The 24,487-nt window shown below is 46.8% G+C and overlaps 2 protein-coding genes across 7 annotated transcripts in view; one reads left to right on the top strand and one right to left on the bottom strand.

Moving 5' to 3' along the window:
• The window catches only part of LOC127004358 (uncharacterized), a 32,380-nt gene extending 23,178 nt beyond the window's left edge, over positions 1-9,202 (bottom strand). The window contains exons 1-15 of one of the 4 annotated variants that reach the window (XM_050871959.1): positions 9,130-9,202; positions 8,717-8,899; positions 8,378-8,516; positions 8,056-8,261; positions 5,946-6,038; positions 5,400-5,624; positions 5,020-5,177; positions 4,273-4,514; positions 3,674-3,924; positions 3,114-3,290; positions 2,435-2,713; positions 2,104-2,189; positions 1,565-1,750; positions 1,167-1,311; positions 160-323 (exon numbers count right to left, since the gene is read on the bottom strand). In XM_050871959.1, coding sequence (XP_050727916.1) covers positions 160-323; positions 1,167-1,311; positions 1,565-1,750; positions 2,104-2,189; positions 2,435-2,713; positions 3,114-3,290; positions 3,674-3,924; positions 4,273-4,514; positions 5,020-5,177; positions 5,400-5,624; positions 5,946-6,038; positions 8,056-8,261; positions 8,378-8,451 — 2,286 coding nt within the window. In that variant the 5' untranslated portion in view covers positions 8,452-8,516; positions 8,717-8,899; positions 9,130-9,202. Of the gene's footprint in view, positions 1-159; positions 324-1,166; positions 1,312-1,564; positions 1,751-2,103; positions 2,190-2,434; positions 2,714-3,113; positions 3,291-3,673; positions 3,925-4,272; positions 4,515-5,019; positions 5,178-5,399; positions 5,625-5,945; positions 6,039-8,055; positions 8,262-8,377; positions 8,900-9,129 lie in introns of those variants that run through there. The other 3 variants (XM_050871958.1, XM_050871960.1, XM_050871961.1) reach the window with 3 other exon arrangements.
• A 1,250-nt stretch (positions 9,203-10,452) lies between these two features.
• LOC127004357 (uncharacterized) overlaps positions 10,453-24,487 on the top strand; it is a 32,744-nt gene continuing 18,709 nt past the window's right edge. The window contains exons 1-19 of one of the 3 annotated variants that reach the window (XM_050871956.1): positions 10,453-10,538; positions 14,071-14,220; positions 15,631-15,767; positions 16,017-16,112; positions 16,212-16,313; positions 16,608-16,762; positions 16,876-17,132; positions 17,244-17,473; positions 17,571-17,747; positions 17,902-18,011; positions 18,140-18,308; positions 18,423-18,505; positions 18,606-18,788; positions 19,053-19,203; positions 19,383-19,549; positions 20,669-20,867; positions 23,183-23,302; positions 23,406-23,525; positions 24,081-24,265. In XM_050871956.1, coding sequence (XP_050727913.1) covers positions 14,132-14,220; positions 15,631-15,767; positions 16,017-16,112; positions 16,212-16,313; positions 16,608-16,762; positions 16,876-17,132; positions 17,244-17,473; positions 17,571-17,747; positions 17,902-18,011; positions 18,140-18,308; positions 18,423-18,505; positions 18,606-18,788; positions 19,053-19,203; positions 19,383-19,549; positions 20,669-20,867; positions 23,183-23,302; positions 23,406-23,525; positions 24,081-24,265 — 2,730 coding nt within the window. In that variant the 5' untranslated portion in view covers positions 10,453-10,538; positions 14,071-14,131. Of the gene's footprint in view, positions 10,539-14,070; positions 14,221-15,630; positions 15,768-16,016; positions 16,113-16,208; positions 16,314-16,607; positions 16,763-16,875; positions 17,133-17,243; positions 17,474-17,570; positions 17,748-17,901; positions 18,012-18,139; positions 18,309-18,422; positions 18,506-18,605; positions 18,789-19,052; positions 19,204-19,382; positions 19,550-20,668; positions 20,868-23,182; positions 23,303-23,405; positions 23,526-24,080; positions 24,266-24,487 lie in introns of all 3 variants that reach the window. The other 2 variants (XM_050871957.1, XM_050871955.1) reach the window with 2 other exon arrangements.

Genomic DNA, 24,487 nt, shown 5'->3' with positions numbered 1-24,487 from the left:
GTAATGTTTGATCAAAGCACTTGATTAATCAGTCAATGTTCAATTCTGATGTTAACGGGTTTATCCAGGGTAAGGAGGCTACAGACATGAATCAAAGTATCAATCATCGGTACAACACAACACCTAAGACAGGCTTCCCTGTGCATCATTAAAGGTCACCTGGATCTCCACGTGAGCCAGACTGAGGCCTGCCAAGTGCTGTGCCCCAGCCTCGTCCAGCGTGACTGCGTCCTCGAATGACACCCGCCGTTGATTCAACTGCAGCGCCTCCACGTGCTCCACCGAGGCCCAGCCCGCGGACAGATGAGCCAAGTGAAGTTCGGCTGTGTAGTGGAGATGAAGTCCCAGTAACAATGAGAAGAAGCACCAAGCACAGCGCTGCGGCCTTGTATTTCCATGACGAGAGCGCCCGCGCTAAACCATGAATTGTACCAAATTATTTACTTAAATTAATACCAACTATAGTCAAACCATTTCAAATAGTCCGTTTAGGCGTTCGATTCTGCAGGTCCTTTCCTCCCCTCTGCTCTGCCACACGGTCCCAGCACTTATTCCTTCCTCTCATAAGTTACCTATATGTAACACATGAGAGAGAAAAATAGGTGTTGAGACTGTGTGCCAAAGCAGAGGGGAGGAAAGGACCAGCAGAATCGAACGCCCAAAAGGACTATTTGAAATGGTTTGACTATAAGGGCACAGTATGCGGACTAATATCAGACAGGTCACAATAAATCTATACGTATACGTCATCAATTAACAACATTATCGGTGACAACCGCAAAGTCTTTTAAATGAAACAACGTGAAATATTCCCTGCGTCACCCATCAGGCTACCAGCCTCAAGCCTCAAGCCTCGTCCACACGGTGCCTCGTACAGACTGCGTGCACTAGGCTGACGGCTGTGTTGAACGCAGACCATGGGTATCACAATGGACGCAGTTTCAAACGCGGGTGTTAGGCGACGGAGACATCACACCTCGCTGGCCAACAGCCAATCAGATACGAGCTCGTGAGTGTCAGCAATCTTCCTACGTCATTCCAATGGCTCTGGCCGAGACACCTAAGCAGTGATCGAGGTGGTGTTGAAAACCTCGATTGTGGATGAACCTTCCCACAGCACACCCGCGCAACTGTGTGTGGGGCGACGCCCCCCGCTCTCTGCTTACCTGGCCAAGGGTAGGGACTGGTGAGGCTGATGGCGTGAGACAGCCTGGTCGCCGCCCGCTGCACCTCCTGCTCCATGGCCACCAGCGTCTGGGTGAGGCTGTCCAGCATGACAGGCATCCTACTGCCCGTCCTCCGTTCGAACACCTGGAGGTCAACCAACCTGAGAACCTTGTGTGCCGCTGCGGTGCTCAGTCATGGCACTAGCCTGAGCCAAGACTACGGGTGGGAACCTTCTCCGACTCACCATGACATAATGTTAAGCACAAAAAAAAAAATATCGAACTTCAACACAGTTATAACTGTTGCGTGGCTTATCCCTTGTCGGTTAATATCCACAGACTTTCTTAAACCATTCCATCCAGGCAGCAATGACGCCGAGTTGTCGCTGGAGGCCCACCTGTGTTACGGAGCTGTTGCGTTGGACCGTGAGGTGGCCGCGGATGATGGAGTATTGGGTGAACACGTGGGGCTGGCCGTTGGTCGGGGCGGAATGCACCTGCTGAATCAGCGACGACAAATCCCCCACGCGGGCCACCTCCTCGCGGGCAGCCTCACACCACGCATGGTGCTCGAGGTGGACTTTCTGTGGCATCACATAAAAAAAGGGGAGAGCGGTGACGGTGGTAACAATATACATAGGCATGCATGCATGCATGCATATATATATATATATATATATATATATATATATATATATATATATATATATATATATATATATATATATATATATATATGAAATTATTGTTAGTCTAATTTTATTAGGTAAAATCAAAATGATAAAAGATACGCAATATAAAGTACTCTTGCCTTAGGACAAGCGAGGCTAGATCATAGGAAAAAAATATTCACGAAAGAAATGTTACCTTGTAACACCCATTTCTATCCTCCTGAAGGTGTCCCTGACAAAACTGATGCAGGGGGCGGCTGACTCACCTGCAGCCACGTGTTCTCCCTGAAGGTAAGATTAAAGACGTCAGGAGATTGAGCCGGCGAGTTCTCAGGTTCCCGGTTGGACACGGCTGCGAACATGAGAGAACAAACTTACTACCATATCCAAACTGTCCTTCATTCCTATATGAGTATAATTTTCAAAGGCTAGAGTACAATCTCGCGACTCGAAGTGACTGCGGAGGTGGTAAGTATTTAGTGGCATTCAGGTTCACTCCTTCCTCCACCTCCTTCCCCTGGATTCTTTCCTCACTCTCCTCCCCACCACCAACACATTCTATATCCCTCCTCCCCATTGCTCCGTCTTGACTCTCACCGAGGACATAGGTGCCGTTCCATCGTGCCGCCGCCAGCCCCGTCACCCCCGGGCCAAAACGACCCTCGTAGTGCTGCACAGGGGCCGCCACGAATCTCCACCCATCATACTGAAACAGCTTCACACCCTCCACCAGCTGCGCCACCGCCAGCAGCACAGTGTCCTCCACCTGCACGGCCTGCCACTGCACAGCGTACGCGGTGGCCACCTCCTGGAACAGCACGAACTTCCTCTGGGCGTAGCGGTAGATCGAAGACCGTGTGAAGGTATCGCACGCGCCTGAAGACATGCAGGAAAGTACATGAGCGTTTCAGTTTTGCTTCTGCTTCTCCTGTTGATTCACACGCCAAATGGAGACAGGAGTAAGAAATATAACAGAACAATGACTCCGATGGCTACAAAGCTGCTAGCCTTTCCAAAAGACGTATGAGGCAAATCACTCATTTAAGCTCCTCGAAACAGATTGAATACATGATGAAATACTAGAAATTAAATGAGAAAAAAAACTAGGTACCATGGCCCCATCTTCTCGGGACGGGAGAATGCGGCTATTTCGTTCAGTTTCGACCATTTCGCCCAACATCCCTTTCAGACCCATTTTCTTACTCGGGACGTTCTTAAACCTCCTTTACTAACCCCCCCCCCCCCTCCTTCCTCATTTGTTAGTCTCAAAACGCACCTCCTATATTGTCCTCGCAGAAGTTTGCTACGACGAGGAAAGTGTCGGCGAAGGGGTGCCGTCCAAGAGTGAAACTGGCGAAGTGGCGAGCGCCCCTCGTGGCGAGGCGCTGGAAAAGGACGAAATGCTCTTCCTCCAGGGAGTATTGGAAGACGTAGCTGTCGACGTTGTGCTGGCCTGAGGGAGGCACGGAAGAGAGGGAAGAGAGAAGAATAGGTATTTATTGAAGGAAAGAAGGAACGAGTTAAAAGTGAAGGATTATTTTTACAAAGACAGGAGAATGAAAGATAAGACCATGCGTTGTGTGCGAGAAGAGAACGGTTGACAAGGAAGACAGTAATGGGTCGCAAATAAGGGAAAAGAGGGTAAAACTTCAAGATGCCATAGGGTCGATGTTCAATAGTATCTATGAAGTTGTCAGTGAATAATTAAAATGAAATCAGGTTGAAGTGAGTTGTCAATACTTTATAAAAAAAAAAGTAGGTTAAAGTAAAACAAAGAAGAAAGAGTAGGATGAAACAAGGAAATGCTAATAAAAAGCACAGTCTTTCTTAACGTACCTTTGTTGTTCTGGAAGTTGGCCATGGCGACGAAGTGTTGGCGGCCGATGGTGAAATGAGTGACGGCGTGTGGGTTGGTGCCCGGCAGGACCCGCTGCTGGAGGCCGTCGAAGTAGTGATCATTCCAGTGATAGAGGAGAGAGGAGGTGTGGTAGGTGGTCCTGTTGGTCAGCTCTTCCCCCCACGGGCTGTACGCCTCCACGGCCTCCTCCGCGTTGGCAATAAGCAGGTAGTTCTCTTGGCCTCTGCTCCTGTGTTGTGAAGAGTATAGTGGAGAATGATGAGCGTGTGTTGCTACGGAAGAGGTAACTGAAAATTTTTGCGTGAGGGTGAACAACCAAGTCAGTGAGATTTCGGTTAAAATATCGTCAAGATTTGTATATCAAAAGTGGAGGAAATATTAACTTTCCTCAAAATACAGGAGCAGTGGAAGATTTTTCTTATATAAACAATAATTATGCCAAGTAAAAACATTCCATATGACTTGAGGCGAAAAAAATGCCAACAGAGTATGGATCACTAAGAATTTATCAATAGGTAAAGAAATTAATTCGAGCTGACATAAGCAGCTCCGGAAAATTAATTAAGCCAGGCCATACCACAACTCGAGGTCAACGGGGTTCTTCGCTTCGACGCTTTGGTGGTGTTTCACGGCGAGCTTCCCGGCGCCGAATGTTTCCTCACTCACCTTGTACACCGCCACTTCGCGCCCCGCCGCCTGCTGCACACCGTGGACCACAGAGCTCCCGTTGGGCGAGATGCAGGCCAGGAGGAGCCGATCAACGGGCACCACCGCAAAGCTGCAGCTGTGCAGGGCAGGGAAGGACGGCGACGACGCGACCTGAACCGAAATAAATTAATCACTTTTTATTTGTTTATTTGTGTTTGCATTGACAATTTTTAGTAGTGAAACTTTTGAATGTTATCCGTGTTATTTTTAGGGTCTGTCTACAGACATGATAGCTTCGTTAGAGTTATACTCATCATATTTTCTTCATTTTACATCGACGTAAAAAACTCATTTCGGCAGGCTTTTCGTCAATGCCCCTCATGGAGTTGATGCTCAAATAGGTGACCGGGAAATTAGATCAACCGACTCGAGTAAGGAATTTTGTACCATACTGCTAGGTGATATCACTCGGGCGGTGGTATGAAGGCCGAAGTAGAAGTGTGCAAGGACTTTGAAATAAGTAAGACAGGTAGGCCTCATAACTTAGGTAGTGTGAAGGAATATCGCTCAAAAAGACGTAAAGCAAGGCGTCACAAAGGTAAAGTTGGAGTGATTAAAAATAACATAAAACATGTAAGACAGATGATCATAAGTACGAGTTATGTGCATCGCTCACCTCAAGCGTCCCCGGGCTGACAGCGTGCAGGGTGACCCTCATACTGGTGTCAAGGACGGCAAGGATGAGGCGGCCGTGCCACTGTGTCACGTGCACGCCCAGGGATACCCATGCCCCCAGCGACACCATGCCTTCCACCCGCTCCAGCAGCACCGCCCCTGAATACACACTTGTTTAGCAGTGATTGCGGGACGCGAGGGGCAGTAGTGGACGGGGTGGGGAAGAAGGGGTGAAGCAGAACTAAGGAATGAATTGCAGTACAATGTCACTAGAGAAAAAGAGGAAAGGAAAATAGGAGAAACTATTCTTATTTTGTCTTACCCTCTTCTAATTCTCCTTAGGTCTCACTTTCCTTTCATTCCTGTTCCCATCACACTCACCGCGCATGTCATAAGCCTGGGGTCGTTCCTGAGGGTGGTCTCTCTTGCTTCGTCGCACGTCGTCGTCATTGTCACAGTAGTCATCGTAGCCGCACGGGTCTTCGTCACCAACATCGCGGGGGATATCATATTCCATGTCGCTCCCAACATCGTCGTCGTGGCTGTTGTCCTCGTCGCCTGCTGCACTGGCTGCCTTGGTTTGGTTTGCTGCTCTTGAGTGATCGTCTGGAGGCATATGGAATTTATTATTAATTCAATGTTTATCTTATGGTTAAACTTAATGGGGAAGGTTCGCCGATGTGTATGCACCGTTGCAATGGCTAATTACATCCGGAAAAAAATATAACCGAAAAATTAAGCTTTAGTGAAAAAATAAACTGTTTTCAAAAAGAATGTTTACGAGCATATTCTGTATTTCGCTTTGATACTTCCTCCGACTTTACATAAGTACTGAAAATTATTATAATAATTGACAAATAACCCCGCATGGCAGGTTATGCGCGACACCCTTCACCTCCTCCCCACCTCTAACACTTGCACACCCACCTGGCCACGTGTAGGCGGCGGAGCGACTGTACAGACTGACCTCCTCCTCGGCCACCCTCAGCAGCCGACGCCTGATCCTTGCCTGAAGACCATCTGAAAAATGGAAAAAATGTATTTACCCAATACTGAACCCAAACTCAATAACATCCATGCAAAAAAATGTTAGCACATGTTCTGAAGCACTGACCCTTTTAAGAAAAATGGCTAACAGATTCAGTTCCACTCGACACCGGTCATCAAATGCTGACTATAGTAATCTAGATTACTTTCCTTCTCTTATTTTCCTCATACGTATGGAAAACAACGAAAATCAACTAATCTAACAAAACTATAAGCTAACCTAATCTGATCTAACCCAACTAAACTAAATGTAACCTAACCTGACCTGAGCGGTGCCCCGCTGCCAAAATACATTAAACGGAAATAAATCCCTAGCCACGTTAATACCAAATTGTCCCATAGATAGATAGATAAATAGATAGATAGATAGATAGATATGTAGATACATACATACGGATAGATAAATAGAGATAGAGGTAAAGGGTACAAAAGATCGAAAACGACAAGATCTACACTAGGTGATAAATAAGAATTGCCTAACTGGTGAATGTTATTTACCAAAATAATACAATCAAATTAGGTGAAAAGAGTTATCCAAAAGCTTGAGATGAGACGGAGCAGCCGAGATCAAAACTGAACAACAGTACCCCCCAAAAATTGCTCAAAATGAAGGAAATATTTTTAAAACAATCTCATAGACTTCACAACTAGTTGACTTGTGTAAAAATGGCAAATTTGCGTAACTTTAGGTTGAAATCTTTACGTAAATGAAATGATACTACAATCTTATCATCACTAAAATAGGCACAGGATTTCCTTAGCAGACCAGCCTTCTGGAAAATTAGATAAGCGGTCTTCCTGGTTTGGTTCTCTAGGGTTGGTTTGGAATATGGCGTTACTTTTAGTACATTTAAGAGTCACATGAGTGGATTACTTGTTTTTTTTATTAAAACATCCGGATGTGGAGGACCGGCCGAATGGAAAAACATTCAAAATTAGTATTCAATTGAGTGGTTGCAAGAGATCTACTTTGAGGTTCACGAATGACGAAGAGTGAGGATGTATCAACGACATAGGCCAGCAATTGAGAAGAAACACCCTGCCACATAACACTGAAACTTTATCAAAAATATAACCCAAAGTACATACCTGTTGCTAAACATCGTAGAGCCAAAATAAGACGTTCTGAAGGAACAATTGCCTGGCGCATATATGTGTCTTGCTCCTTGCTGAGAGGGGTGACGAGGGCCAAAAGATCTTGGAACTGCTGCTGCTCCAGTCGAGTTAAATGCCTCAGTGACGTGGTCCTCCTCCTCCTCCTCCTCCTCCTCCTCCTCCTCCTCCTCCTCCTCCTCTTCCTCCTCCCGCAGCTCCCGCAGCAATCGGACAGCCACACTTTCTTCTCTGTAGCTACTGACGACTTCTGAGACGGTTCTTCCTGCTTCTTTTCTTAAGTCAGCAAGCCAGTGCTGTACATAGTGCAATATCTTCGTTCATCTGGTCTTGCCACCTTGAAACTGACTTGAGGGTGTAGTCTGCTGTTGTTAGCTGGTCAGATACGGCTCAGCTCCCTCGACAATTAGAACGAAAAACCGAAGTTGGCGTTGGAACTCGTCTAACTCCGTTTGACCAGAAAGTGGTTTGAATGCGGCTTATCTGGATATTGCCGGATGAATATTCTCGAAAAAAATGCTCGTGTGACCGCGCCTTCACTCTCGCATCGGTCTGTATAGCCACATGCGACGTTGCTCCAGCAGAGAAAACCAAAACAACTAGAATGCAGACTACCCATCATGGTCACCTCTGACTAGTGGGGGACTACACACTTTGTCTCCACCATTTGATATTAAAAATGTATATGTACCTAACTCCTCCAGAAAATAATATTGGGAAATAGAAATGGGAAATTAGTCTAGATAACACTCTTAACATAATTAGAATATATCTCGTTAGTAATATTTTCTAAACATTAATATTATAACGAGCAGTCCATCTACCCTCGACCATCCAAGGATGTATTTAAGAAAAAAAAACGAAATTATAATCTCACCAGTACCGTCGGTGTATTCCCCGTCAACGAAAGGACGGAGCTTTTCCCAAAGAGCCGTCGCAGCAGAGCCCACGACACCCTTTTGACCTCTGACTTCACCCTCCACGCCGCCATCACCGCCGTCACCGTCGCCACCACCCTCGTCGTTGTGTTTCGCAGACCGCACAGTCTCGGCAGTAGAATTTTCTCCGAAGGAAGTCTGGGTGCTGTTGTTACATTGATTACATAGCATTTCGAAGGGTTGACGTGTTAACAAGTACTGCTAAATACAGGATGTTCACTGATGTGCAACCAATTAACGGGGCAACAGATGTTATCTAACCTTGTGTCGGTGAGGCTCAGCGGCGTGAGGAGCAGCGTCAAGGTGAGCAGCAGCGGGAGTCGAGGCCCGGCCATTGTCGTGGGGACGCGGGCGCGGCAGCGGTCTGTGCCTGGTGGGTGGTCAGGGACTTCTGCCCTGACTGGGGCCAGAGAACTAATGTCTCGAATTCTTTACAACTCTCAGTTACGAACAACTCTAAACTCAATAGTATTTCAGATAACTACACACTACTCATTTTTGCGAGTGTTAAGAGTGGCGCCTCAGCACGTGTCCGATGTGCTGTCCCTCCATGCCGGGCAGCCACTGAGGCGAGTGAGGGAACTCGGTTCAACAACCTACCTACACCTCTCACACAAATAGTTCAAAGTTCGCCTATTTTTTTCTGATGTCTGGAAGACGTGGTATGGCCCTTCAATGGTCGTGTCACCACCACCTGTGGCTCTGGGGGTACTCCGACCGCTCCTCACTGCCTGTATCTCTCCCTGGAAATAGCTGTGCCAACGATTGATTGCTCCTGGCGGCCTGCACCACACGTAGGTAGCGTTGAGAAAGAAAGAACCACGTATTGAAATATCGGGAACCAGTATATAAAAAAGTAAAAAGGTTTAAAACTTCAAAAAGATTAATTTGATGAGCACACAAAAAGCAAAATCACCGTCTGCAGTTTGTTGGGAATTATGGCAATGAACTGATGAAAGGGTAAATTATATCGTGCTCAAAGTGTGAAATGTTCCATTAGTCGACACACTCACAGCCAGACAACTGGGAAGAGCTGAGGGACGCTCGCCCTGGTTGACGGAAACAGGCACACAGGAGTGGATGGGAGCTTGGGCGGGGGGAGGCGCGGGGCCAGTCAGACAGTCGGTCAATCATTTAATCAGGTTGGTCCACCACTCACTCGTTCACGGCTCATGAAATAGAATCTTATGAAAATTCGGCTCTCTATATCTATTGTTTTTTAAACATGAATCCTTCCCGAGTTTTTTACTACTAAAAACTTTTGTATGTCCTAATTAGGAAATATGACGTCTTCGGTGTCGTTTAAATACACCGACGTGCTTCCAGACCCAGGAGGCTGAGGGTCGAGTCCAGGCAACCCTCGATGCATCCCGCGTGAAGCGCCGACTCACAACACGCAAACAAAGCACATTTGACACCTCTTCAATCACTCTAGTTATCATAGGGGCAATTATTTACAGTAGGTAGAAATAAACGTATTTAAGTTTTCCTTTTTACTTTATAATAAAATTTTGTCTTACGATGAGAATGCCTGATGATAATATATTTGTTATTCGTAAGTAAGGCAATAAGCAAGAGCAGGAGAAAAAAGGTTAACCCAAACACTCACTTGAAGTTTTATCTCGAGAATTGAGTTGCCAAGTGCTGATATATTTTTGGTTCGTTGAAATGAGCATCATGGGTGACTTCAGTCATTTGTGAATTTTTTATTCTATATAACAGGAGGGAGTTAACTTATCTTATTCATAATGCCCGAGTCAAATAACTGAAAGATAGGAATATGTTGGTAAATGGAGGCAACTCGATCCCTTGGAAATAATGCTCTAGCAGCTACCGTCACATCATTAAACAAGCTTGTGGGAGGGGGCAGGGGGCGGGGCCAGGGTTAGTTGTCGTAGGATCTGAGAGCCCTGATTTAAGGGTCAAGTGTTCGACCCTCGGAAGGGGTGCCATGTAAGTTGAGGGAGTGGCGTCAGCTTTTCTGAATAAACTCTGAAATATAGATTCAAATCATCATGGCTTGCGACGCAACTTACACCAGGGAAGGAGGGAGGGGACGAAGACCCAGACGAGGAAGAGGGAGAAAAGAAAAGAAATCATGTAGTATACTTACACTATAGAATGGGGGAGGGAATGAAGGATATGGCAGGAAAGGGGAAGGGAGAAAAGAGAGAGAGAATCAAGTTATGTATACGAAAGTTAGGAAGGGGGGAGGGGGTGGAAAGAGGGCAAAGACTGGGAAGGGGGATGGAGGACGGGGAGAGAATTAAGTACTGTAAACACCACCTAGGGTTTCAAAGCAGTACAGGAAGAAGCTGTTCTGATCCCAGCGCCCTCACCACATTGCCAGGGGCGGCAGGCAGCGGCCAGAGAGGCGGCAGTCACGCTGCGACCACCGCCACCACCACCACGAGACTCGCTGGTGAGTGGACTTTTCTACTGTTATTCTGTAAATTAGATTTCGCGGTTTTAAAAAGTTACTCCGCTCTATAAAGAATGGAATAATCTGGGATATTGGGTGTGGCGGATTGAGTTAGTGGCGAGACACGGAACTGTGGGGAGAGTGGGGGCGAGGCGATGTCGGCGGCGGCTGGCAGGTGGGTGATGGCACAGCGGGGCTGGGGGAGGCGCCCCCAGCTAATACCGTTCTGTATTTCCGAAAGCAGTCAGATATTACGTATGTAATAATTAATTCATTTAATTCATTTTATTTCAATTTGTCGAAATGCTTTTTATCTATTATAATATAATGAACACTGATTCGTTGCTGATGATTTCGGCAGGAAAATCTAGATCAGGAATCGGCAACCTTCAGCTCCAGAAGCCATGCGGCTTTTTCAGGTCACCTCTGCGGCTGTTAAATCTTATAGAAATATATTCACTAATTCAAAACAGACATCATAACAATATTATCACCCAGGGCAATATTTGATTCCTTTAATCTAAATATCTCTAGGCATCAAAGTAAACTTCGTAATCCTTATGATTTTAAAGTTTAAAGTCTCCAAGTAAGTTATCTTTGTCGAATATTCTCGAGAAAATTGAATAACTTTTTTTTTCTAATCAGTATTCATGATTATATATAAAATACTGGACAAACTTGGTCAAAGGTTCTGGATTGTTTAGAAGTATTTTCATATTTCCGAAGTCGATTTTCTTTACAGACCAAAGCTTCTGAACTGATTAGATGAACTATTTCAACTAAACTATCTGGCTTGCCGACGCCGGGTCTAGATAATGAGACCGCTAATTAACGAATAATTGGCGTTATACACTAATACGCATTATAAAAATGTGAACGCACAGGATATAATTTACAGATGGCAATTTTAAGGTACCGGGACAGTGTGTGTGGCTCGAGCGGTGGTTAGGCTTAAAAGTCGAAGTGAGTGTTGTACTTTGGACAGTGCGTATTATCCGCCAATGGCCGTACCTGGCGACGGTCTCAAGACGGGAAGGAGACAATCCTTAATAAGAAAAAGGGGACATTTTGTGAGAGGGAAGGAAGAGTGGAACTTTGAAGATTGGACTGAAAAAATGAGAGAAAATGGAAGGGAAGCGAAACCGACATACTGAAAAGAGAACAAAAGAAGAGGAATGGAAGATGGGTTAGCAAAGAGTCACAGGGAAGGCTAAGTAACACCATAATGAAAGTTAACGGAAACAGACAAAGCTCGTTCAAAAGCCCCCGGAAACAATTAGCTTAGACGAAAGTGAAAAGCCTGAGTCAGGAACGACCAATAACACGTACACAACGTTGTCCAAGCGCATGTCTGTTCTTTGTGCATTTACGTAGAGACCGTGTTTTCGTGTGCCGTAATGAATCAAAGTTACACTGCAGCACCAAGGGCAAGGGATTTGGGCAAACACACGAAGTATCCAATTTACTCATTTGCCGGACGCTTTTTGCCACGGGTGTCGTGATGCGCCTGATGAGGGTCTTTGGAGGAATGCAATTTTAAAGTATTTTCCCTTTGTTCATTCTCCTGACAGGTGCTAAAGGAAGATTGGAGTGTTGGTGCAATTTACACACACACACACACACACACACACACACACACACACACACACACACACACACACACACACACACACACACACACACAGTCACAGTCACTCACACACTCAGTCACAGTCACTCACACACACAGTCACTCACACACAGTCACAGTCACTCACACACTCGGTCACAGTCACTCACACACTCGGTCACAGTCACTCACACACTCGGTCACAGTCACTCACACACTCGGTCACAGTCACTCACACACACAGTCACAGTCACTCACACACACAGTCACAGTCACTCACACACACAGTCACAGTCACTCACACACACAGTCACAGTCACTCACACACACAGTCACAGTCACTCACTCAGTCACAGTCACTCACACACACAGTCACAGTCACTCACACACACAGTCACAGTCACTCACACACACAGTCACAGTCACTCACACACACAGTCACAGTCACTCACACACACAGTCACAGTCACTCACACACACAGTCACAGTCACTCACACACAGTCACAGTCACTCACACACACAGTCACAGTCACTCACACACTCAGTCACAGTCACTCACACACTCAGTCACAGTCACTCACACATTGTCACAGTCACTCACACACTCAGTCACAGTCACTCACACACAGTCACAGTCACTCACACACAGTCACAGTCACTCACACACAGTCACAGTCACTCACACACAGTCACAGTCACTCACACACACAGTCACTCACACACACAGTCACAGTCACTCACACACACAGTCACAGTCACTCACACACAGAGTCACAGTCACTCACACACAGAGTCACAGTCACTCACACACAGAGTCACAGTCACTCACACACAGAGTCACAGTCACTCACACACAGAGTCACAGTCACTCACACACACAGTCACAGTCACTCACACAGTCACAGTCACTCAATCAGTCACAGTCACTCAATCAGTCACAGTCACTCAGTCACAGTCACTCAGTCACAGTCACTCACACACACAGTCACAGTCACTCACACACACAGTCACAGTCACTCACTTAGTCACTCACTTAGTCACTCACTTAGTCACTCATTTACTCAGTCACTCACTCAGTCACTCACTTACTCACTCACTTACTCAGTCACACACTGTCACTCACACTCACTCCACATGAAATTTTATCGGCTGTCTTTGTGTGTGTGTGTGTGTGTGTGTGTGTGTGTGTGTGTGTGTGTGTGTGTGTGTGTGTGTGTACTCTTGAGTAACGCAGGTGATGATGAAATGGTGAGCATGATAAGCAAGAAAATGGATGGTTAGATGGTTGAGCAGGACTGGGCGGCATGGTAGGCGAGGGGCGAGAAGGGCAAAGCAAGAAAGGGCAAGCCAGGGAGTTAACGCCTGGTGGTGGTGTTAAGGTATTCACAGAGGCAGAGGAAGTGCTTCGTACTTTAACAGAGAATACAATTTTTTCAGCAGGTCTTTTTATGCTGTTTGTGGTAACAAACTTTCTAGTGTACATTTTGAAATGAAATGCAAAAAAATCTATTTCACCGTAAGCAAAGCTAGCCTGTAACATTGCACTGACAATGCCTACGCTAAATCTGTAAAGAACCTTCATTCTTTAGTCATAGTACCAACATCAGCGACGCTACTTGCCAGGAATGGTAAACTGAAGTTTGCCACATTTTACTCGTCTCTAACTTCCTTTTTCACGGACTGTTCTTTATCCTTTCACACCTATGCTGTCTTGTTTTTTTATGCCTCTCCCGAGTAATATTTTGTTGACATTTCTTCCTTGTTCATATTTTGCCCTCACTTCCGTACAAGGTTTTTTTCCCCGAACAATTTTACTAAAAGCCATATTTTCATAGTTTGTAGGCTGTACTTTCGAGCACTCGTCATTATCTATCTTAGCCAAACTTATTTTCCATCTCCGTAACCTGAACTTCCCTGACCAGCCTCGTGCGTGCGTTAGTCGAGTTGCCGTGAGTCTGCTGCATCGCACGTGTGACTCTGAAGATGGCGGCGGGTGGCGGCGATGCCATGACGTGGCTGTTGCTCCTGCTGCTACCGACCTTAATGATGGCTGGTGACTTCTTGAACATCAGGTAAGGCCGGCAAAGGTGATGCAGGTGTCGTGGTGGACTGGCGAGGGGAGGAACAAAGTGTTCAGTGTACCACTGTGGTGTGGCAACAGGACGGAACAGGAACATTAGATTGGACCATAGTACTAAAAGCAATTAACAAGTAATAATACGAATGCAGCTTTGTTTTGAGATTACGGCTACTTCCACTAAATGGATTCACTGTGGTTCAGTCACCTTGTAACTACTGCCGTTATGACATAAAACATTTACAAAACGTTAAGGACTGTTCTGTTACTTATCTTTTCATTCGTATTAGAAACCCGACAAAGCCTGCTAATCGTGAAAGTGATGAAACACGAGTTGGGATTTTTTTTCCCCGAACCACCCAACCATCAAACTATGAAGGATACACTGAAGAACTGAGGGAAAAATGTTAAAAAAAGTACTAGGGAGGCGTAGTGGAAATCTATTGCAAAGGTAAAGAAATATTAGGGAAAGTAAATTAAACCCCCCTGTACACCCTCACCAAAGGGCCATCATAGCGATTCCAGTCATACGCTGAACGAGAACAGATTGAGACGCAAGTGAAGACGTATAAAAGAGCATGATTCATAAACGCGTCGGGGTATTGGAGAAACAAGGGAGGGGGAACGGGGACGGGGGATGGAGGCAGGGGGGGAGGAAAGGAGGGGGGAGGCGTGAAACCTTCATCCACTAGAGGGGAGGGTGATGGTCGGGAGTAACGGGATCTACTCTCCTCATTGTTCTCGGGGGAGGCTAGAATCTTTTTAGAGACTATGCCGGGAGAGCCTCAGTCGGTCACAAATCTTCTGGTCTTAATGGAGAATTTCATGGATTTGCATATTAGGCAGGCCGGCGTGAGTGAGCGAGGAGGGAGGGTTACCAGGATGGAGGAGGAGGAGGGGTAGGATTGTGAAGAGAGGGATGAGAGGAAGGGGCAGCGGAAGGTAGCCGGGAGGGGCAAAGGAGGGGAGGATCGTGGAGCAGGATGATAGGAAGAGGAAGAGAAAGGTTACCTAAAAGGGGGCAGAGGAGAGGATCTTCTAGAGGAATGAGAGAAAGAGTTGTATACTAGCAATGTGGGAAAAAGGAAGAGGGTTACGGTATGGGGAAGGAGGAGTAAAGAGTCGTCTATGATGGAGGGAGGAGAAGGGGAAAAACAAGATTAGACCGAGAAAAATGTAGTGTGCCGGAGAGAGGAGTGGGAAAGACTTGAGAGCATTTCCGACTCCAGTATATACTCGTGGGTCTGGGGGTGATGAACTGAATAGTTTACTGCCATCTGCATGAATCTGGAGAAAAAATAGTATTGGTGAGTCATAATCGGCGGCTACACTAAACACACAGAACAGTGAAAAAAATAATAATAATAATAAAAAAAGGCCATCGCAACATCTTTCACCGCCACAGGCCCGTGCATGAAGAAGGAGCCCCTGGAGGGGATGCAGCCACCAGGGAGTTCACAGCAGAGAGCGGCGCTGCGAGGCTGCTAGGCACGTCCGTCAGTGGAGTGTGGACGACGGTGCAGCCAAACACCGGCGCCTCGGGTACGTCTCTCTCTCCATGTGATTGCCTGTCCTTTTGATTGAGTGCATGTCTGTTCTATGTCAAGTCTGCTGTAAGTCTATGCTAATCAGTGCATGTCCGTCTGACCATATATATGTATATTTGTTTGTTCGTTTGTGCATCAGCATATGAGTTTGTTTGTTTGCCAGTCTGTTCATTGGTTTAGGGTTGCCTATCGCTTTTGAGTGAGACCGTTGCATTCAGGCCACGCCTTGGCTCCCTCTCCACAGACCGTCTCTCCATGGCCATCAAAAGGCGGCTGCTGGCGGAGGCGGAGGCCGTCACAAGACGGTACGCCTCTACCGCTGTTGGAGGGATCGTGGCAGGTGGGCATGAGGAGGACAGGTGGCGTGGTATATGTAGTGAGATGGATAAAAAGTTATGAACATGTAGGTCGTGTTCTCATGAGTGTTTCCCAACAGCAGGCCCGCCAAGGACGAAGAAAGCACTTGCCCAACGCGGGGGTTTGCGGTACTTGGGCAACGCCCTCGCTCGTCTCGACCTTTCCTTTTTCAACGCGAACACGAGTAAGTTGCGTGTCGCGTGACGGCGCGTGGAAATGTTGAAAAACGACGTGACAACCGGGTCAGCACGGAATACATGATTAACAATAATATTTCATCTTCCTTTGCTGCGAAGTAAATTGTATTATCATTTATTATTAATATTAGTCGTAGTAGTAGTAGAAACCATAGTTGTAGTTGTAGTATTATCATTATATCATATACCTTCATTATATCATAATTATATTATGAAAGTGGTAGGTATTGATGTTTGTGTCGTGGCAGCGCCATTACTTTTCACCTCGCGGTGCCCAACAGGCGTGGATATCGTGCATGGCGTCGAGGAGCTGGCGTTCCTCGGGGTGCGCGGTGCCCAGAAGGTGCATATGACGCAGTGGCGCGGCCGCCTCATCCTTGCAGTCATAGAGTCAGCGAGTGTCTCTCTCCATGTAGTCGAACCAGGCACACACAAGGTGGGTGCATGGGCTGGTCAGGGAAGGTACCAACCCCTGGCACACAGTGTAATAAACAGTAACACATTATGTACCTCTTACTGCTCTTGACTTGGCACCGGCTCTCCCTGCAGGTGCACTCGACGATGGGGCCTCGAGGCAGACACGACTGCGAGTTCGCCCCGGTGGCCGGGGGTCCCTTACTGTTGGTGTGCATCACCGCCGGGGAGCCCGAGCAGTTTGAGGAGGTGTTCGGGAACCAGACCAACACGAAGGGCAAAGTGACGGTGTACGAGATCAAGGATAACCCGATGACATCAGGTGGCAGATACCTGAGCTTTCACGTTGTTGACGACATCGGTGTGGAGGGACCACGCGACGTGGAAATCTGGTACGTCAGCAACATTCTTGACCCACGTGACTACAAATGCTGTGTTTTTATAAAGAAATGTTTCCAGGTCAGTAATTCTAGGTACAAGTGTTGTGTATGTATTATCTACAGGACACAAAGAAATGAGACCTTTTGCGTGATTGTGAGCGGCGAAGCGATGGTGCACGTGGCGGGTCAGCAGGACCACTTCAACCTCCACACCAGCTCCACCGTCTACCGCTTGAGGGGCACGCACTTTGACAGATACGAGTTGCTGCCTGGAACCAACCCCGTCGCCGCCCACCATTTCGAGGTCAACGAATTTCATTACTTGGCGTTTGCAAACTACCAGGATAACAAAGGTGAGACAGGGTGTCCCTAGGACACGGAAGGAGAGCCTGTAGTGAAATATGAATGTTTCGAGAATTTGCTTCATTCTAACGCTGCCACCTGTTGCAGGACGCCACAATTGTGACAGTTTGATCTTCCGCTTCTGCGTGGACCGAGAACACTACATACCCTTCCAGGCCGTGAAGACACGAGGGGCCAGACACATGCACAGCTTCACCCTCGGCAGCAGGCCCCTCCACAACACCTTCCTGGCCATCGCTAACTTTTGCGAAGACACACAAACAGGTGTGAACCATGAAGGTGTAGCAGAGGGGGCAGACTGGGCAGTTGGAATGATAATGAATCTCGACCTCTTTTTCGTCATAACATCATCCTATAGTTCATTCCACATTTGCTTATCTAGACCCATCACCTCTAGATGCTCTCCTCCCTCCGGCAGGTACATGCACCCACCACACCGCCTCCGAAATCTACCTGTACCACCTCGGCAAGTTCGTGCTCTTCCAGGAGATCAAGACCGCCTACGCAGTACAGTGGATGGCTGTCCAGGTAAGCTGAATGAGAAGATTATAAAATGAGTTAACGCTGTAACGCTAACCTAGTAATGTATGTTCACAGAAGCTCATATAACTAACAGATGAAGTTATTAACCCTTCATTGCGCCGCGAGTACAACAGGTTAACGCCACGGCGCTGCTCGCCCTCGCCTCCACCGTGCAGGGGGTCACCTTCTATCAGTACAACGGCTGGAAGTTCGTGCCGGCCCCGCACCAGCCCCAACACCACCCCTTCTCGGCGGGCGTCACCAGCTTGGTCACCGCCAACTGGGACGGCCGGTTAGTCCTTGGTGAGTCTTAATATGACTTAATACTACAGATAATGTACATTGTCTACACTGACTTACCAAAGACAATTGTGATGTATTATGTGTGAGTGACTTGTTCCTTCACCCTTGCCACAGGCGTGACGAACAGAGACGACGAGAAAGCCGCTGGGAAGCCCAGCCTCTACTCAGTCTCCTTCACCTCCAGTGACAAACTCAAGGTGGGTCAGGCAACTTTTCACTGTTCAGTTATGTCTAGTTTTAAGAAAACAATCTTGCGTCTGTTACTGTGTACCCGTGTCTAGCCGCAATAACCCGTAGGAGGTGTATCAGGAGGTGAAGGGCTGGTGTGAAGACCTGCGGCGGCGGGTGAACAGGACCGAGGTTATGGAGCTAATGCGGCTCGTCCCTACCTCCCTCACGACTACGGGGGCTCACACCTTCCCAAACCACATCACCATCAGGGGCAACCTTACGGTGTTCGCATCCAGCACGGTCTCGAAGGTAGGCAAGAGGGCAACGTACATTTATAATCAATCAGAGTCAGTCAGATAACAGATTGTGAATGGGGAGAGCAGTTGGTAAATATAACTTTCTCAGGAGCTAATACGAGTGGACCGACTGGCCATTTATAGTTTCATATCCTTGTGTACTCTAATGTATGGTTCCCACATATTCATGAATCACTGGCCACGAGCCTCTTTGAGTGTATTTGAGTGTTGGCGGGGCGCAGTCCACACTCTAATTCCTTTTTGTGTGTGTGTGGAGATTTTCGTTCGAAGCAGCGGCCAATGGATCCCCAACAGCGGTGGTAGTGGTCGGCTTGAGGATCGGGTTTCGGAGCTGGAGGAGGCGGCGAGGCAAGCACATCAACGTCTCGGCACAGCCGTCCTCGCCACTGGACCTGCCACATGGCCCGGTGCGTCGCGCAGGCTGCCGGAAGTTTATGTATTGCGGTTAGAGAGAAAAAAGCGCATGAAGTAATAGTAAAGAAAGTCTCAAGAATTGTTATCGAATTATCATAATGATCAAAGTTTAATGCACATTTCTGGAAGAGCATGAAATCTGTAGCAGACTGTGTTTTTCTTTCTTTTGCAGACCTCCACTTTGCCGACGTGCGGGTGGAGGGTGGCCATGCATCCTTGGTGGGGCAGGTGCAGGCGACGTGGATCAACGGGCGACGCACTCCGGACCCCGAGGAGGTGGTGCCACTCCACGGTGCGAATCATTTCTCCTCTCTGACATTCGCTCACGTCAACCTTCAGGTGAGGAGGCAAAAAGATTGATGTACACACACTCCAAAAACTATTGTTACACATTCAGCATAGATTCTTCTCGGCACAGGTACCGGTACCGGGTGCCGAGAAGAATCGATTCAGCCGGCACCCGGTACCGGTACCTGGTGCCGCGAAGCCTCATGATCACTCGGCACTGAGCATTGCCGCTAATACCGGTACCGTTTGGATCTTAGTGACGCTCGGCGCTCGCCCGCCTCCATGCGGTATCACCCGGTATGGGCCCTGTGTGGAGACGCTGAGTCACTGCCTCGCTGACCTCCCAAGTTCCCACCATTTTGTTCTGCTTTTCGTTTCCATCACAGCTCCCGTTTCCATTATTTTATTATTTTATTTATTTATTGGAGTTACTGGATAATTCTTGATGTCCGATTCTTTTTCTTTTTTAGGTTGCTAATAAATAGTTATTGTTATTAGACTTTGATCGAGTACCCATATCACCGAGATATCCACTCACTGAGTGGTGATCTCTCTCTCTCTCTCTCTCTCTCTCTCTCTCTCTCTCTCTCTCTCTCTCTCTCTCTCTGAATGAAGTGTATATTTAATTTTTTCGATAAAAAAATAGCATGTGTAGTTATTATGGATGTACTCCATCATAGTCTAATAACAATAAAATATTTATTAGCAACCTAAAAAAAAAAATCGGACATGAAGAATTATCAATAAATCCAATAAATAAATCCGAGCAATCTGGTACCGGTACCGTACCGTTTAGCTGGTACCGTTAGTACCGGTACTGGCACCGGTACCTGCCCACCCCTACTGAGGTGGTGGGGGTGATCGCACTCTTACCAACCCTGCCGAGATTACCGGGTTGCTCAGTATGAAATTCGTCAGACCCCACTGTAGCGATAGTTTTTTGAGTGTGTACCCTGGATGGCTAGAAGAAAGAAAATAAAGATGTAGCGGGATTTGCAGGACACAACTTTGCTTATTTTGTTAGCAAGAAGTTTTATTTATTACTTCTATTCACCATGCATTAATCAGTTTTGTTTCGTTTTGGACTGGGGTTATCTTACGCTGTCTAGCTATCCGCATGCCATGAGCCGTGACCAGTATATACAAAAGCCATGGTGCCTCCCCCAACAGGCCCCAACCTCCGCTGACCGTCTCAACGGCCTGCCTGTCACAGCCTACGTGACCCTCAACGGCCGCCATGAGCTTGGCGGAAACATAACCTTTCAGGGGCCGCTGATGGCTCGGAGTGTGGCGGTCACCAACACGCTAGACGGTGTGCTGGTGGGCCATCGCTCCTCCCTCCTCACCACCCACTCCCAGACTCATGCAGGTAATTCTCTCTCTCTCTCTCTCTCTCTCTCTCTCTCTCTCTCTCTCTCTCTCTCTCTCTCTCTCTCTCTCTCTCTCTCTCTCTCTCTCTCTCTCTCTCTCTCTCTCTCTCTCTCTCTCTCTCTCTCTCTCTCTCTCTGATCTTTGGTTAGTAAGGATTCACTATTTGATCTTTGATCAGTAAGGATTCACAATTGTCTCATAATTTGTTTCACATTGTGTTTTCTACACTAAATGCACGCAATACTTAAACACCATTTCCTCAAAACTATCAAAATTCATAATGGCGATGAAATAAACCGCCTCGGAGTTCCCCTCTGGTGGAGGGGACCACTGAGATCGGACTTCACCTTTGGCTGCAGACCCAAGAGGTGTCTTGATAGATCTTCCAACTTTTCCTGCATCAGCTAATGCAATATTCGCGATCTTCGTCCCATTCTGTGGAACACCAACTTTCCTCTTCACTTCCTAACCAAAATGCCTGTTTCTGAGGCTACAGACAGTAATCTCTACTTTGTTGCCTTCCACTATGCATCCCACCTTTTCAACATTTACCTTTCCTTCCTACTGGAAGTACGCCTATATACAGCCTGTGCCTAAGAAGGGTGACCGTTCCAATCCCTCAGACTACCGTCCTAAAACTTTAATGTCTTGTCTTTCTAAAGCTTTTGAATCCATATTTGGTAGGAAAGTAAGCATCTATCTCCTGACCTCTCTGATCACCAGTATGGGTTCCGCAATAGACGTCCTATTGGTGCTCTTGCCTTTCTAACTGACTCCTGGTCATCCTCTATTAGCCTTTTCGGTGAAACTTTTACAGTTGCCTTAGACATCTCGAATGCTATTGACAGTGTGGCACAAATCGTTGCTTTCTAAACTACATCCCTACGGATTCTACTCCTCCCTGTCTACCTTTTATCTCCAGTTTATTTTCCAACCAATCTATATCTGCTGTGAATGACGGTCTAAACCTTTGAAAGATGGCGTCCTGTAGGGCTCTGTTCTATCTCCCACTCTGTTGTTCATTGATGATATTCTTTCCAAAACAAGCTGTCCTATTCACTCCCACGCTGATGACTCTGCCCTACATTACTCAACATCTTTCAACAGAATACCCTCCCTACAGTAATTACAAGAATCTAAACTTGACGCTACAGAAAGCTTAACATTATTATTTATCTAACTATCATTTCTGAATGGAGCAGAAGGAACTAATGTCCTTTAATGCCTCAAAACTCAGTTTCTCTACCTGTCAACTCGACATCTTCCAAACACCTGTCCCCTATTCTCCGATAACACTCGGCTATCCTCTTCTTCTATAGTAAACATTCACGGTCTATCCTTCACTCAAAAACATGACTGAAAACCTTATATCACCTCTCTTGCTAAATGATCTTCCTTGAGGTTAGGCGTTTAGTATCGTCTTCACCAGTTCTTTTTCGCTTTTTAGATGCTGTCCATACACAAGGGTCTTGCCCGCCCTCGTATGCATCGTATGCATCTCATGTGTGGGGGGGCTCCACATACACATTTCTGGTAGACAGAGTTGAGTGAAAGGTTCTTCTTATCAGTTCATCTCCTCTCTTGAGTCCCGCAGCAGTGTTGTATCTCTTTTCTATCTTCTATCGATATTTTTGTGCCAACTGCTCTTCTGAAATTGCTAACTGCACCCCCCCCCCCCCCCCCATTCACGCGACCCTCCTGCACACGACTTTCTACTCTTACTCATCCCTATTCACTCCAAATAATCCCTTATGCAAGAGTTAACCAGCATCTTCATTCTTTCATCCTTTCTGCTGGTAAACTCTGGAACAGCCTTCCTCCTTCTTTATTTCCTTCTGCCTACGACTTAAATTCCTTCAAGAGGAGATTATCAAGACTTCTCTCCTTCCGAAATTGACCTCTCTTCTGGTCTCATTCTTTTTCTTCCTTTTACTGGAGCAGCGCCCAGCGGGCTTTTTTTTTTTTTTTTCTCCCTCGCTGTAAAAATAAAACCTCAACCACGCTGACAAAAATAAGTTCCTATAAAAATATTAGAATTTCTACATCGGAGTTGAATGCTAAATTAAAGCCTGTGAGACAAAAAAATCTATGTATGATCATTTCAAGAAAACCTAAAGTTGTCGAATCGTGACAGCAGCGAAAACGTCATCTTCTTGTACAAAAAACTACTAAAGCTGTTACATTCCGGCAAGAATCTAAATTTTGAGCTGAACGATGTCATTTTTGAAGCACAAGTCTAAAGTTTTGTGGAAGCCTCCCGCCACTGACGCAGAGCCACCCTCTAGTTGACCCTTTAAATGACTGTTCTCGCAGGATCCCTGAAGTGTCGCAGCCTAGTAACGGACATCCTCGACGTCTCCTCCGTCAACGGCGTCCCCCTGGCCGAGCTGCTGCCTCGCCTCGTCACACACAATGCCAATGTCACAATAACCGGTTAGTTCCTTAGTGTCACCTGACTTCTGTTTCGCTGTGTTGTGTGTACGCTGCTCGGAGCTGCTATGCATTGACGGCAGTAAAACACTTCACTTCCCTTCAGGGCCACTGCGAGTGATGGGTGACCTTGTGCACAGCGGAAGTGTGTGGGTCAAGGACTTAACCAACCTGGACCTCGTTAACCCACTGCTAACGAACGAACGTCAGCAGCAGGTGATAACCGGTACGTGCAGTATTAGTGGGGCAAGATACGGCGTAGTGATCGTGTGTCACATGTAAGTGGTACAGCCTCCCTTAATTCTCGTATTAGTGATCGAAGTGAAGATGGAAGTTCAGAAAATATGAAAGTTGTGTACTCCTGACTTACTGTTCTGCTGTCCCCCTTCATCCCCCCCACCCCCTCTTCCTCTTTCCTAATACGGTAGAACCCAACAGATCATTAACAAATTACCTGATTCAGAAAGTGTACAATAATACCTTTCACAACAGTTATAAAAGACACAAATAATATGGTCACCTTAGGGTTCCCAAGCCTGTCTATTTTTCCCACATTAATCAACTAATAGGCGTGATTTGTGCGAACTTGCCATACGCATAACAAATTGAGATTGAGATTGGGAGAGGTTGGGATAAAAAATAATCAAAAAGCTGTTGATAACGGGATGAGAGAAAATGTCATGACACAAAACAGTGTAAAAAGTTCCTCTGAAGTAAGTGGCCGCACGAAGTCCAGTACCAGAGCAAACTGTGCTTAAGAATTTTACTTAAATATTTGCAGGTGATCACCAGGTTGGTATGCTGGCGACGCAGGCGATGGCGGTAGAGGGGCGAGTCAACGGAGTGCGGGTTCCCGCCAATGTGTTCCTCAACGGTAAGCAGTACTCGTACGACGTGCCCCGGGCCGCCTTCAGAAACTTGCGAGCCGATTCACTCTCTGTGACCCGATCACTCAACACCATCACGGTGAGTCCCGGCGGCTGGCTACATCTGTGCCTGGATATGTACGTGTCCTGGACAGATACCTTAGTATGTTATTGTTGTTATTATTGTCAATGTTAAATTTTCATCATGCCAGTATAAAAAGTTCCTTCCGGACCCACCCTCCTTATGGTGGGTGCAAGCTGCAGGAGTGAGGGGGAGAGGGGGGGGGGGGTTGATGGGGTTATCTCTTACACTAACTCGCAT

The sequence above is a fragment of the Eriocheir sinensis genome, chromosome 28 (assembly GCF_024679095.1).
Source record: "Eriocheir sinensis breed Jianghai 21 chromosome 28, ASM2467909v1, whole genome shotgun sequence".
Taxonomy (NCBI): domain Eukaryota; kingdom Metazoa; phylum Arthropoda; class Malacostraca; order Decapoda; family Varunidae; genus Eriocheir; species Eriocheir sinensis.
Note: the sequence above shows the minus strand (reverse complement) of the source record. Positions and strands in the feature narration are given on the sequence as shown.